Source organism: Antechinus flavipes, chromosome 5 (assembly GCF_016432865.1).
Source record: "Antechinus flavipes isolate AdamAnt ecotype Samford, QLD, Australia chromosome 5, AdamAnt_v2, whole genome shotgun sequence".
NCBI lineage: Eukaryota > Metazoa > Chordata > Mammalia > Dasyuromorphia > Dasyuridae > Antechinus > Antechinus flavipes.
The window spans coordinates 277,508,180-277,522,046 of NC_067402.1; the positions used below are offsets into that span (position 1 = coordinate 277,508,180).

Genomic DNA, 13,867 nt, shown 5'->3' on the forward strand with positions numbered 1-13,867 from the left:
CATTTCTCTGATTAGAGTCTGCACCATTCCTCCTATATAACTCTCCATTGGTGGTATGTGGCAGCTTTTTTATGCTCAATATGAAATGCTCAATAGCTTTTCCAATAGCCCTCCAGTATCCTTTCTTCAGAGACTGCAGTATTTCACAAAAGATTATTAATAGTAAGAGGATGGATCTTCATATTAAATAGAAGCCTGAAGTAGTTAAAAGAATTATAAAATTTCCCAAAGACAATCCAACACTTTTCCTTTTTATCCATTCTGGACCCAGCTGATTGTCCATTCAACAAGATTTGTCAAAAATATATTCATTAAGGGAGTGAGTTTATGGGCTATCCAGCTTATTGCATACAAGAGATTCATCAATAGGCATCTTTTCATCCATTTGGTTTTTCCTGTATGGATACTTCAGCAAAACTCTTCTGAAGGATGTTTACAATGTCCTAGTGCAAAAAGTTCGGAGTCATTTTTGTATCATGCATCCATTCTCTTTGGCAGTCTGATGAAGTCTATGGACCCTTCTCAGAATCTCAGAATACACCCTACTTCATTTATAACATGCATGGGTCAAAGGGCAAGATGTTAGCCACATTGAAATCAAAAATGAACTTCTAAGAATTTTCAAATGTATAAAAAAAAGACAGAAAAATTGCAAAGGATTTTAATGATCTAGAAAAAATAACAACAAAATTCATATGGAACAATAAAAAGTCGAGAATCTCAAGGGAATTAATGAAAAAAAAAATCAAATGAAGGTGGCCTAGCTGTACCTGATTTAAAATTATATTATAAAGCAGCAGTCACCAAAACCATTTGGTATTGGCTAAGAAATAGATTAGTGGATCAGTGGAAAAGGTTAGGTTCACAAGACAGAATAGTCAACTATAGCAATCTAGTGTTTGACAAACCCAAAGCCCCTAACTTCTGGGAAAAGAATTCATTATTTGATAAAAACTGCTGGGATAATTGGAAATTAGTATGGCAGAAATTAGGCATGGACCCACACTTAACACCATATACCAAGATAAGATCAAAATGGGTCCATGACCTAGGCATAAAGAACGAGATTATAAATAAATTAGAGGAACATAGAATAGTTTATCTCTCAGACTTGTGGAGGAGAAAGAAATTTGTGACCAAAGATGAACTAGAGACCATTACTGATCACAAAATAGAAAATTTTGATTACATCAAATTAAAAAGCCTTTGTATAAACAAAACTAATGCAAACAAGATTAGAAGGGAAGCAACAAACTGGGAAAACATCTTCACAGTTAAAGGTTCTGATAAAGGCCTCATTTCTAAAATATATAGAGAACTGACTCAAATTTATAAGAAATCAAGCCATTCTCCAATTGATAAATGGTCAAAGGATATGAACAGACAATTTTTAGAGGATGAAATTGAAACTATTACCACTCATATGAAAGAGTGTTCCAAATCATTATTGATCAGAGAATAGCAAATTAAGACAACTCTGAGATACCACTACACACCTGTCAGATTGGCTAAGATGACAGGAAAAAATAATGATGAATGTTGGAGGGGATGCGGGAAACCTGGGACACTAATGCATTGTTGGTGGAGTTGTGAACGAACCCAACCATTCTGGAGAGCAATCTGGAATTATGCCCAAAAAATTATCAAATTGTGCATACCCTTAGATCCAGCAGTGTTTCTATTGGGCTTATATCCCAAAGAAATACTAAAGAAGGGAAAGGGACCTGTATGTGCCAAAATGTTTGTAGCAGCCCTATTTGTAGTGGCTAGAAACTGGAAAATGAATGGATACCCATCAATTGGAGAATGGCTGGGTAAATTGTGGTATATGAATGTTATGGAATATTATTGTTCTGTAAGAAATGACCAGCAGGATGAATACAGAGAGGACTGGCGAGACTTACATGAACTGATGCTAAGTGAAATGAGCAGAACCAGGAGATCATTATACACTTCGACAACGATATTGTATGAGGACATATTTTGATGGAAGTGGATTTCTTTGACAAAGAGACCTAACTAAGTTTCAATTGATAAATGACGGACAAAAGCAGCTACACCCAAAGAATGAACACTGGGAAACGAATGTGAACTATCTGCATTTTTGTTTTTCTTCCGGGTTATTTATACCTTCTGAATCCAATTCTCCCTATGCAACAAGAGAACTGTTCGGTTCTGCAAACATATATTGTATCTAGGATATACTGCAACATATCCAACATATAAAGGACTGCTTGCCATCTAGGGGAGGGGGTGGAGGGAGGGAGGGGAAAAAAAATCGGAAAAGAAACGAGTGCAAGGGATAATGTTGTCAATATAAAGTAATCATTAAATAAAAAATAAAAATATTAAAAAAAAAAAGAAAAATTGAAAAGGAAATCTACTATATTGAAATGCAATTATCAAGATTGTTTTCAAAATTGGTTCACACTGTCAACTTGCCTGATATCCACTAGTTAAGCTTTGTAAAATATATATATATAAACATACACATATATAATGTCATATATATATACTTGTTTTTCTATTGTATGTAGATTTGAAAGAAAGATGTACCATTTCTCTATTGTATATTGAATTATGTAGGAAATGTTTGTGAAAATTCAAAAAATAATTTTAAAAAAGGATCTGTCAATGTTTTGTATAGTATCTTATATTTGTATTAATAGTTAAAAGTTCTAATTTCATTTCCAAATAAAAATAAACTCACACAATGCTAAAAAAAATAAAAATAAATGAAATGGGTTCGTGGGAAGGGGATGGAGCCAAGATGACAGCAAGTAGACAGGACTCATTCTGAGTTTTTCCTGGCTTCCCTTAAAATCAACACTAAATCAAACCTTTGAACAGATTTCAGCATGAAAGGGGAGATAAAATGGAGTAAATTACATTACATGAAGAGGCAAAAAAGACCTATCACACTTGAGGGAAAAAAGGGAAGAGAATAAGCATTGCTTGAATCTTAATCTCATTGGATTTGGCTCAAATAGGAAATATCAGACATATTTAGTTTGATATTGAAACTTGTCTTATTCTATAGAGAAGTAAGAAGGAAAAGGGGAAAGGAAAAGGGGTTGCTAATAGAAGGGGGAACAGAAGATGAAGGGGAAAGGGATAAGAAAGGGGGAGGGGCTGAAAAAAGGAGAAGTCAGATTGAGAGAGGTGATGGTCAAAATCAAAATATTGATTAGGAGGGAAAGAGGAAAGAAAAGAGAAAAGTATAACTTGGAAAAAATAGGATGGTGGGAAATAAAGAATTAATGTGAATGGTAATGGGATGAACTCTCCCATAAAATGGAAGCAGATAGCAGACTGGATTAAAATCCAGAATCCAACAATATCTTGTTTGCAAGATGAACACATTTGAAGCAGAGAGACACATACAGAGTAAGAGTAAAAAGCCAGAGCAGAATCTATTATGCTTCAGTTGATGTTAAAAAAAAGTAGGAGTAGCAATCCTGCTCTCAGATCAAGCAAAAGGAAAAATAAATCTAATTAAGAGAGATAAGGAAGAAAATTACATCTTGCTAAAAGGTACTATAGGTAAGTAATAGCAACACTAAACATATGCACTAAGCATATAGCACTAATAGCATCCAAATTCCTAGAGGAAAAATTAAGAGAGCTGTAAAAAGAAATAGATAGCAAAACTATACTAGTGGAGGATCTCAACCTTGCTCCATCAGAACTAGATAAATCAAACCATAAAATAATCAAGAAAGAAGTTAAGGAGGTAAATATAATTTTAGAAAAGTTAGGTATGGTAAGATCTTTGGAGAAAACTGAATAGGGACAGAAAGGAATATACTTTTTTCTCTGGAACTTATACAAAAATTGACCATGAATTAGGGCATAAAAACCTCAAAATCAAATGCAGGAATGCAGAAATAGTAAATGTATTTTGATGTAACAAAAATTACATGTAATAAAGGGCCAGGGAGAAATAGACCAAAAATTAACTGGAAACTAAATAATCTAATCATAAAGAATGAGTGTGTGAGACAACAAATCATAGAAACAATTGATAATTTATCCAAGAGAATGACAATAATGAGATGACATACCAAAATTTATGGGATCTAGCAAAAGCAGTTCTTAGGGGAATTTGGATGCTTACTTGAATTAAATAAAGAGAAGATCAATGAACTGGGCATGCAACTAAAAATGTTAAAACAAAAAAAAAAAAACAAATTGAAAATCCCCAATTAAATACCAAATTTAAAATTCTGTAAAAGGGGAGATCAATAAAATCAAAGTAAAAAACACTATTGGACTAATAAAGAAAATTTACAGTTGGTTTTATGATGAAATTGGTTCATGCACCCCAGGTTATTTTAAAGTTTGATGCAATCAGTACAGTGTTACTAACAAATTTAAAAAAATAGAGGCTACTATTACACTTCAGGAAATCCTTCTTTCACTTGAATTCTCCAGTGTTCTGTGAGAATAGAAATACTTTTTTAAAAAGTCTGTTTTATGGTTTATGCTATATGAACATAAATGGATGAAATAAAATTATATCTGCCTAATGGCAGATATATTTCAAGTATTGTATGATTTTAACATATGTATAGGAGACATTGTTGGATAATATTTTTAAGGCAGCCTTTTTGCAATTCCATACTTTAATATAGTCAACCAACAATATAAATCAGAAAGTCTTACAGTTTCTTCCTTTATTAGTCAATTATGTATCTACAAAAATTGGAACTGCTATAGAAAACTGTTTCCAAAAGCCAAGTTAAACATGTGGGCATGACATTCTCATAAAAATTTCATAAAGATAAGAAAGTATGTATTTAGGTCAGTAGTTAATGATGTCTTCTCTACTTTTTGGAGTAGAGTACTTTATGCTATTTTTTTCCCATTCTTTTGATAGCCTCCCTTTAAGCATTTCAACAAGTTCGTTCAAGCTTTGTCACCTCTAGTTATGCAACTTCTGTGTGTTCTTGATCTGGTTTAAATGTTCTACTCAATTAATCTTTTTAAGTGCTGTTCCTGCTTTCTTAAATGGTACACTGAAGAGTCCAAATGTGCTATTTCTATTGCCGCTAGTGATAAAAGGCTATTACTCTAAAGAAACTCTGACAAATGTGTACTATTTTCTATGTATTTGTTCCTTTGAGTTCACAATGAAACTAATTCTTCCAAGTCTCTTATTTATCCCTTTAAGTAGTGCCATTCTTCAGGGCATCTGCAACTACCTGTATCTTGTAAATTAACTTGCTTTGAGGATATCAATTTTGATATGTCTCACATTATCTTACAGGAATCATTTATTAATCAATAATCAGTTATTAAGTGCTATCTTATGCCAGATACTGTGCTCAGTACTGGGGATACAAAAAGAAGGCAAAAACATTCTCTGCTTCATGTAGCTTACAATCTTAATGGGAGCGAGGGGGGCAAGTAGAGAAATATATCTAGACAAGCTACATACAGAGAAAATAAAAAATAATTAATAGAGAGAAGGCACTAGGATTAAAAGGAGTAACTAAAGGCTTCCTGTAGAAGATGGGATTCTACGAATCCAACCATTCTGGAGAGCATGTTATCAAACTGTGCATACTCTTTGATACAGCAATGTTACTACTGGGATTGTATCCCAAAGAGATACTAAAGAAGGGAAAGGGACCTGTATGTGCCAAAATGTTTGTGGCAGCCCTTTTTATAGTGGCTAGAAACTGAAAAATGAATGGATGCCCATCAATTGGAGAATGGTTGGGTAAATTGTGGTATATGAATGTTATGGAATATTATGGTTCTGTAAGAAATGACCAGAAGGATGACTACAGAGAGGCTTGGAAAGACTTACATGAATTGACGCTGAGTGAAATGAGCAGAACCAGGAGATCATTATATACTTCAACAACAATACTATATGATGATGTATTCTGATGGAAGTGGATCTCTTCGACAAAGAGAATTGATCAGTTGATTCCAATTGATCAAATGATGGACAGAATCAGCTCCACCCAGAGAAGGAACACTGGGAAATGAGTGTAAACTGTTTGCATTTTTGTTTTTCTTCCCAGGTTATTTTTACCTTCTGAATCCAATTCTCCCTGTGCAACAAGGGAACTGTTCGACTCTGCACACATATATTGTATCTATTTAACATGCATAAGACTTTTTGCCATCTAGGGGAGGGGGTAGATGGAGGGAAGAGAAAAATCAAAATAGAAATGAGTGCAAGGGATAATGTTGTAAAAAAAAATTACAAGCATATGTACTGTCAATAAAAAAGTTATAATTAAAAAAGAGATGGGATTCTAGCTGGAACTTGAAGAAGTCAGGAAAGCCAGGAAGTAGTGATGTGGAGGAAGATCATTCCAGGTATGTGGAATACCCAAGAAAAAAAAAAAGGTCCATTAATTAGCCAAGAGATGGAATGTCTTGTTTTTAGAACAAGAAGGCGACCAATGTCACTAGATGGAAGAGTATGTTGTGGGGAGCAAGGTGGAAGAAGACTAAAAAGGTGAAGGGAAGGGAAGGGAAGGTATGCTAAATAGAGGATTTTTTTATTAGATCCTGAAGGCAATAGGGAGCCACTAGAGTTTATTGAGTAGTGGGATAATAACATCAGACCTGCACTTTAGAAAAATCACTTTAGTGGCTGAATGTAGAATGCATTAAAAGAGAGACTTGAGGCAGGCAGAGCCATAAGCAACTATTGCAATAGTCCAAGCATAAGATGATAAGGGAGGGCTTATCACCAGGGCTGGGGGAGGGGGAGGTCAAAAGAGAGAAGGGAGATATTGCAAAGGGGAAATCATAGGCACTGGCAATGGTTTAGATATGGGTGGGTCAAAGATAGTGAGGAGTCCAGGATGACTCCGAAGTTGTGAGCCTGAGGAACTGGGAGGATGGTGTCCTCAACAGTAACAGGAAAGAGAGGAGTGGGTAGGATTTGGGGGAAAGATAATTAATTCTGTTTTAAACAAGTTAAATTTACAGATGTCCAGTGGTAATTGGAGATGCAAGACTGAAGATCAGCATAGAGGCTAAAACAAGAAAGGCAGACCATTTGAATCATCAGCATAGGATTCATAAATCAATCCATCGGAGCTTATGAGAGCACCAAAAATAAGAAGAGAAGAGGGTCCAGAACAGAACCCTGAGGGACACCTATGGCTACAGGCCCAACAAAGGAGACAGAGAAGGGGCAGCCATATAGGTAGGAGGAGAACCAGGATTAAGAGGGGTATCTTGAAAACCTGAAAAGAGAATTAAAGAGGAAATTGATAGTAATCAAGTGTCCAAGACTAGGGAGAATGAGGATTTAAAAAAGACTGCCAGTGTTCCTACTGGGCTGATATCTCAGAGAGCTTTAAGGAGGGAAAGGGACCCATGCAAAAATGTTTGTGGGAGCCCTTTTGTTTCTTGCCACTGCAAGAAACTAGAAACTGATGATGCCCATCAATTGGAAAATGGCTGAATAAATTATGGTATATGAATGTTATGGAATATTATTGTTCTGTAAGAAATGACCAACAGGATGATTTTAGAAAGATCTAGAGAGACTTACATGAACTGATGCTAAGAGAAATGAGCAGAACCAGGAGATCACTGTGCACAACATCAATATTATATGATGATCAATTCTGATGGACATGGCTCTTTCCAACAATGAGGTGATTGAGGCCACTTCCAATGATTTTGTGATGAAGAGACATCTATACACAGAGAGGGGTCTGTGGGAACTGAGTGTGGATTACAGCATAACATTTTCATTCTTTTTGTTGTTATTTGCTTGCATTTTGTTTTCTTATTTTTTTCCTTTCTGATCTGATTTTTCTTGTGTAGCAAGATAATTGTATAAATATGTATGCATATATTGGATTTAATATATATTTTAACATGTTTAACATACATTGGATTAGGGGAAGGGGTGGGGGGGAGAAGGGGAAAATTTGGATTTTGCAGGGGTCCACGTTGAAAAATTATCCATGCATATGTTTTGAAAATAAAAAGCTTTAATAAAAAAGAGAAAAAGACTGCCAGGTTTAGCAAGAAATCATTGATAATTTTGCAGAGAGTCATTCTGGTAGAGAGAACCAAATTGTAAAAGTCTGAGAAAAAGAGTAGAGAGAAAGTGGAGGTACCCAGTATAGATGACCTTCTTGAAGAGAAGAAAGCACAATAGATAAAGGACCGGAGTTAGGAGGGACAGAAAGATCAAATGATGACTTTTTCAAGTTGGAAGAAACATGGGGGTGGGTTAGTAGGTAGTGGAAATGAACCAATAGAGAGAGGTTACACTTGAAATATTACCAATTAAGTTTCAATTTATAGACAATCTAAAAGCTGATGATGTCTGCTTTTCTCTGAACCCATTCATACCACTCTATCACCACTACTGAAGGGGCTGACACTCAGGCCCATAAGGCCATTCTGAATGTTTTACCCCCTCTCAATCCTGGTTCTCTTCCTACCTATATGGCTGCTCCTTCTCTGTCTCCTTTGTTGGGTCTGTAGCCAGAGGTGTCTCTCAGGGTTCTGTTCTCGATCCTCTCCTCTTCTTATTCTTGGTGATCTCATAAACTCCCATGGATTGAATTACCAATCTATGCTGATGATTCTCAGGTCTACCTTTCTTGTTCTAGCCTCTTTGCTGACCTCCAGTCTTGCATCTTCAATTACCACTGGACATCTGTAAATTTAACTTGTTTAAAACAGGATGATGTTCACAGATTGACACAGCCAAATATTTTTCACCCAACGTGATTTTTGTTTTATTTTATCAATAATCTATCACTAATGCTCTGAGCCTCTCTGCACTTGACTAAGATGGTCTTCAGGTAACTGGCTAGGCTGTATTTGAAGTCTTTCCAGCTTGGCAAAACTTGTTAGAACTTGGTAGACCTTGGAAACAGCTTCTGAAAACTTAAGGGAACCTCCCTGTCATACTAAGGCATCAGAGTAGGACTTTATGGAGGCTTTTGTTTTTAACAGTCTTTTAAAAAAACATTAAAGGCTTTGAAGAGGGCCCTAACAATTCTCTGGACAAAGTCAGCTGCATTCACCTAAAAGCAAATGGCCCAGCTTCCCAATGGAGAACATCCCTTCACAATGCCAAAGGATACAGTCACTCAGGGAAAAATCAGCTCACCTTGTTCTATGGCATTAAATGCCCAACTGGATGAAATGGTTTGCCTTTTAATTGGCTGTTCCGGTCCCCTATCAGACACCACAGGCAGATGGAAGAAAGCTCAGAAGACCAAGTTTGAATCCTATCTCTGACACTTGGTATCTGTGTGGCCTTCCCTACTCTGTGCCTCAGCTTCCTCATCTGGCAAGTAGGAATGACAGGAATACTTGTACTATTCATGGAAAGAAAGTGTTTTGTAAACGAAATGTGAATTATTGCTACCGATGTCTTAGAAGCTTAGCATGCTCTCCTGTGAATTACACACTAAGCTGGTTCATGGAAACAGACTTGATCCCATGGCAAGGAAATCTGCCAAGAAGGGGGAATTCCCAGAGACAGCATCACTCTTGGTTTGCTTCTCTGGTAGGATGGGGGGCTCGGGCTCCAAACAAGGGCAGGTGGAAGAAACCACCGAAGACTGCTCAGTTCTAAGAGTCTGGTGCTGGGAAGGAGGCCCATGGGCGGAGTGGAAGAAAATGGCAGCTGGAGAGGCAATCCCACATCCCAGTCCAGCTCTGGTCCTTGGTCATCCACTCCTGGGCCAGTCAGCCAGCATCTCCAGATCTCAGTGTCTTCTTTCTAAGGTGAGAGGGGCAGAGGTTGGATTCCATAGGCTCCTGTGTCTCAGATCCTGAACTTTACTGGCTGAGGGATGCTCGGGACTAGATGCTGCTCAGGCTAGACCAGCCATGGGCAGTAAGGGGCAAAAACTATCGTGTTCTCTGCACCCAAGATGTCCATTCCCCAAGCCCATGAACTCGCATCAGAAGGCCTCCCAGGAGATAGGCGCTCTATTTCCAAGAAGGGTCATTCTCCAAGACTGCTTGGTTCTGTGGCTCAGACTTGGTCCCGGTGACCAAATAGGGCTTTCTCAGCCAAACTTGACACCCTGTCTTCCTCTTCCTGGCTGGTCTGCAAACTTTGCCCCACTGCACTGCCCACACCCTGCAATCTAGGAAAATGGAGAAGAGAGTTCTATCCCCTCTGCAGCAGGCACACTTCCTGCCTTCTCAGATCCCTATAGACCTCATCTCTAGAATACTGGTTTCCATTGATGACAGGATGGCTCCTGGTACCCAAAGGAAATATTTTCTGACTAAAGATAAAGCTACTCAACTTGTTAAGTTCTAAAATAGTATTTTTCACCAAAGTAGGAATTTAATAAGGAATTCTTATTTGGAAATTTGTTTTGTATATTTGTTAGAAAGATTTCCTTTTTTTCCAATTAGGGCAAATAGGAGGGAGAAAAAATAGACTTTTTGCAACATTTTAAAAATTAAATTTAGAATTTAAAAACAAAGAGTAGTTGAATGAACAAAAATACTCATGGATTCACCTATGTGTTAATACTTCTGCACTCATACCAATGATTTATATAATTTAATCACCTGCTTTTCTTAATGAGGGAAAATCTTAACACGTGAAAGGAGGCTTTTGAAAAACTGACAATTAACCTTTGGAACAAAAGAATAAACATATTCCAATCTATCCCTTTTCCAGACTCAACCAATCCTATTTTGGTATATTTGGGAAAGATCACTTTTGTAAATAATTAATCCCATCTGAGACTGCCTGATGGCTTAACAGATAAAACCCCTGACTTGGAATAAGGAAGAACAGAGTGTAAATTCTGCCTTTAATACTTCCTAGCTATGTGATACCCAGCAAGTCCCTTAATCTCTTTGTGCCTTAGTTTCCTCATCTGTAAAATAGGAGAACAAAACAACTAGCTTACAGGGCTGTTATGAGGATCAAATGGTATAATATTTGGAAAGCACTTTGCAAAACTTCACAAACTATGTAAATATTAATAGAAAAATACATAGGGTAGGAGAGGATTAGCTTAGTGAGTGAAGAAATAAAAAAGTGAATAAGGTAGATAGCTTGGATTAGGAAAAAGTTGGATGGCATGAGGAGACACAGGTAAAAAAAAAATGCTGATAGCAGAATACCACCCAATATGCTTTTATGACGCAATTTCCCAAACTCTATAATTACCAAATTGCTTGTACTGTAATTCAGTGATGAAGTAATGTAATACAGACATGATGTCGCTACGGTCACAGCTGCTTCCTATATAATAAGGGACTAGTAATGTGTCGGGATTTCTCTCTCTGTAAGAATTCACCCAACTTGCAATCAGTGTTGATTTCCCACAGCCACGTTCTCCAGACAGAAGCAAGATAGACTTGGTTGGTAGAATAGGCCTGATTCTGGGGGGAAAACAAACAAGTAAATTGTAAATGCTTCTATTTAAAAAGATTTATCCCCCTAAAATATATATGGATGTGTGTGTGAGTCTGTCTGTCTATATATTATTGTATATATGTATATCTGTATTGGGTATATGTGTATCTACATATATACATATCTATATACATAGACTCACACATTTTTCTGTACTTTTTAATTTAACCTTAAAAATGGCTTCAAAAAATTAACACTCTTAGAGACATTTTCATTAAGCCTGCCCACACCATGACCTAAAAGCATTGTGTATAGATTGCATATCATTTATTATGTACTATCCCACCCCCCACCTCATCTCCTTGGGACGTAAAAATAAATATAAAGTATTTCATGCAAAGATCCCTGGGATGTTATCAGGAGACCTGAATTCTAGTCCTGGTTTTGCCACTAACTAGTATGAACTTGATCAAGTCATACTTTCTCTTAATCAAAGTATCCACATCTGAAAAGTGCTGCCTATTGGCAGACAGATAAGACACTGGAAATAGAGGATGAGGCAGATTTTCCTAATGTATCCAAATGTGGAGATTTGTTTTGCTTGACTATACTTATTCATCATAACAGATTCCTTTATTCTTGTTCAGTTAAGAAAGAAGAAAAAAATAAATACTTGTTAATTTAAAAAATAAAAATAAATTTTAAAAAATGAAAGGTTTAGAAAAAATAAAATGAAGCCTCAAATGATATAACATATAAGATACTTTGTAATCCTTAAGTTCTATGTAAAAGCTAGCTATAATTATCATTATTAGGTGTTGAAATCTTTGCATCATCAGCAAGCTTCTCTAATAAAGATCTGATATGTAAGATATATAAAAACAAAAGCCATTTTCCATTAGATAAATCATCAAAAGGTATGAGGAGGAAGTTCTCAAAGAAAGAAATACAAGTTATCATTGGCTATGTGAAAAAAAAAATGCTTCAAACCACTAATAACTCAAGAAATTGGAACTGAAACTACTTTGAAGTTCCACCATATATCAATAAATTGGTAAAGATGAACAAAAAAAGACAAAATGACAGTTGGAAGGGTTATGAAAAACAGACATACTGATAAATTGTTGATAGTACTGTAAATTGGTTCATTCTTTCTGGAAATTGATTTGGAACTCTTCCCCCAAAAGTCATCAAACTATGTATACTCTTTGGTCCAGTCATATCACTTGTAGGCTCATAGAGGTCAGATAAAGAAAAGGACCCGAGTATACAAAAAAGCTTAAACAATCTCTCTACCACATGACAGACACCATTCAATTGATCTTAGTCCAAATAAAGGTATGTTCCTCTTCATGTCCTCACGCTCACTCCAAAGAACTGAAGAAATAGAAGTTCTTCTCAAAGACTGCACAGAGCCCAGGGCAGCCAGGTGACTCAGTGGAAAAAGTACGGGACTTAAGGTCAAGAAGACTTCAGTTAAAAAATGCTAGTGGCCCTCAACAATTCGATTAATCTCTTTCATCCCTGGCTTCCCTCCTGTAAAAGGAGGATAATAATAGAACCTACACCACAGGGTAAGTGAGTATTGTAAGTATTAAGTGAGATCATGCATAGAAAGCCCTATGTAAATGCTAGCTGTTATTACTACTGTTCAAGAGCAATGGCCTATGATCACTCCACAGTTTCTAACTTCCTCCTCTATAGCCTGGTTGTAATGCTTCAAGGCAGCACAAAAGTGACTCCTACATTTTCCAAGTTAAGCTGTCAGGGCACAAGCCCTAACTGGCCCTACTAAACCTACATTAGTTTTAAGTACAGGTTTATTAAACCAACCTTCTATGCTCTGTGTGCCAGCCAAGCTAAGCCCAGAAAAGCATATGTCTAGAAGTGAGTAAAAATCCAGTCCCGAACATCTATCAAAAGCGTGGATGTGGAGAAGGGCAGGTAGCAAGGTACTCACTATAGAATTCGTTCTTCCTTTTAGAATGCCTTTATCGTTACCTCCTCGAACAGCTCAATGTATCACCCGGCTCACTCACTGATGGGGCTGGTCCCAATTGGGGGGTCTCGCACAGTTAGTGAGATAACCAGGTGTCAGGGATGCTAAAAGGAAGGATTCCTGTTCCTAGAGACCTCTGAGTTCAATTCAATTCAATTCAAAGACTCTTTGGTAGTTTTTAAGTATATAATCCTATCATCAGCAAGGAGGGACAATTTTGTCTCTTCTTTGATAAGGTTTATACCTTTAATTTACTGTTTTTTAATATGCACTAATTAAGAGGCAACCATGTACAAGGCAGTGTGCCAGATGTTAGTTAGAGATACAAACACAAAACATGAACCAATTTCTGCCCTCAAGAAGCTTCCTTTCTGTTACCTTATTTTCTTGAATAGGCACAATCAACAGACATGCATATAAGTCATACTGGACACCAAGCAGTGAGAATTGACATAGAAAATTCCAAGAGAGGAAACTCCCTCTACCAATAACAGAGGAGATTCTGATTTATCCTTAAAGTCTCTTTAAAA

General features: G+C 36.6%; 1 protein-coding gene across 2 annotated transcripts in view; it reads right to left on the bottom strand.

Moving 5' to 3' along the window:
* Window positions 1–13,867, bottom strand: part of LOC127537900 (putative tetratricopeptide repeat protein 41) — an 83,050-nt gene that overhangs the window by 32,866 nt on the left and 36,317 nt on the right. For both annotated transcript variants that reach the window (XM_051961241.1, XM_051961242.1), the window contains one exon: window positions 11,150–11,364. In XM_051961241.1, the coding sequence (XP_051817201.1) occupies window positions 11,150–11,364 (215 nt within the window). The remainder of the gene's footprint in view (window positions 1–11,149; window positions 11,365–13,867) is intronic.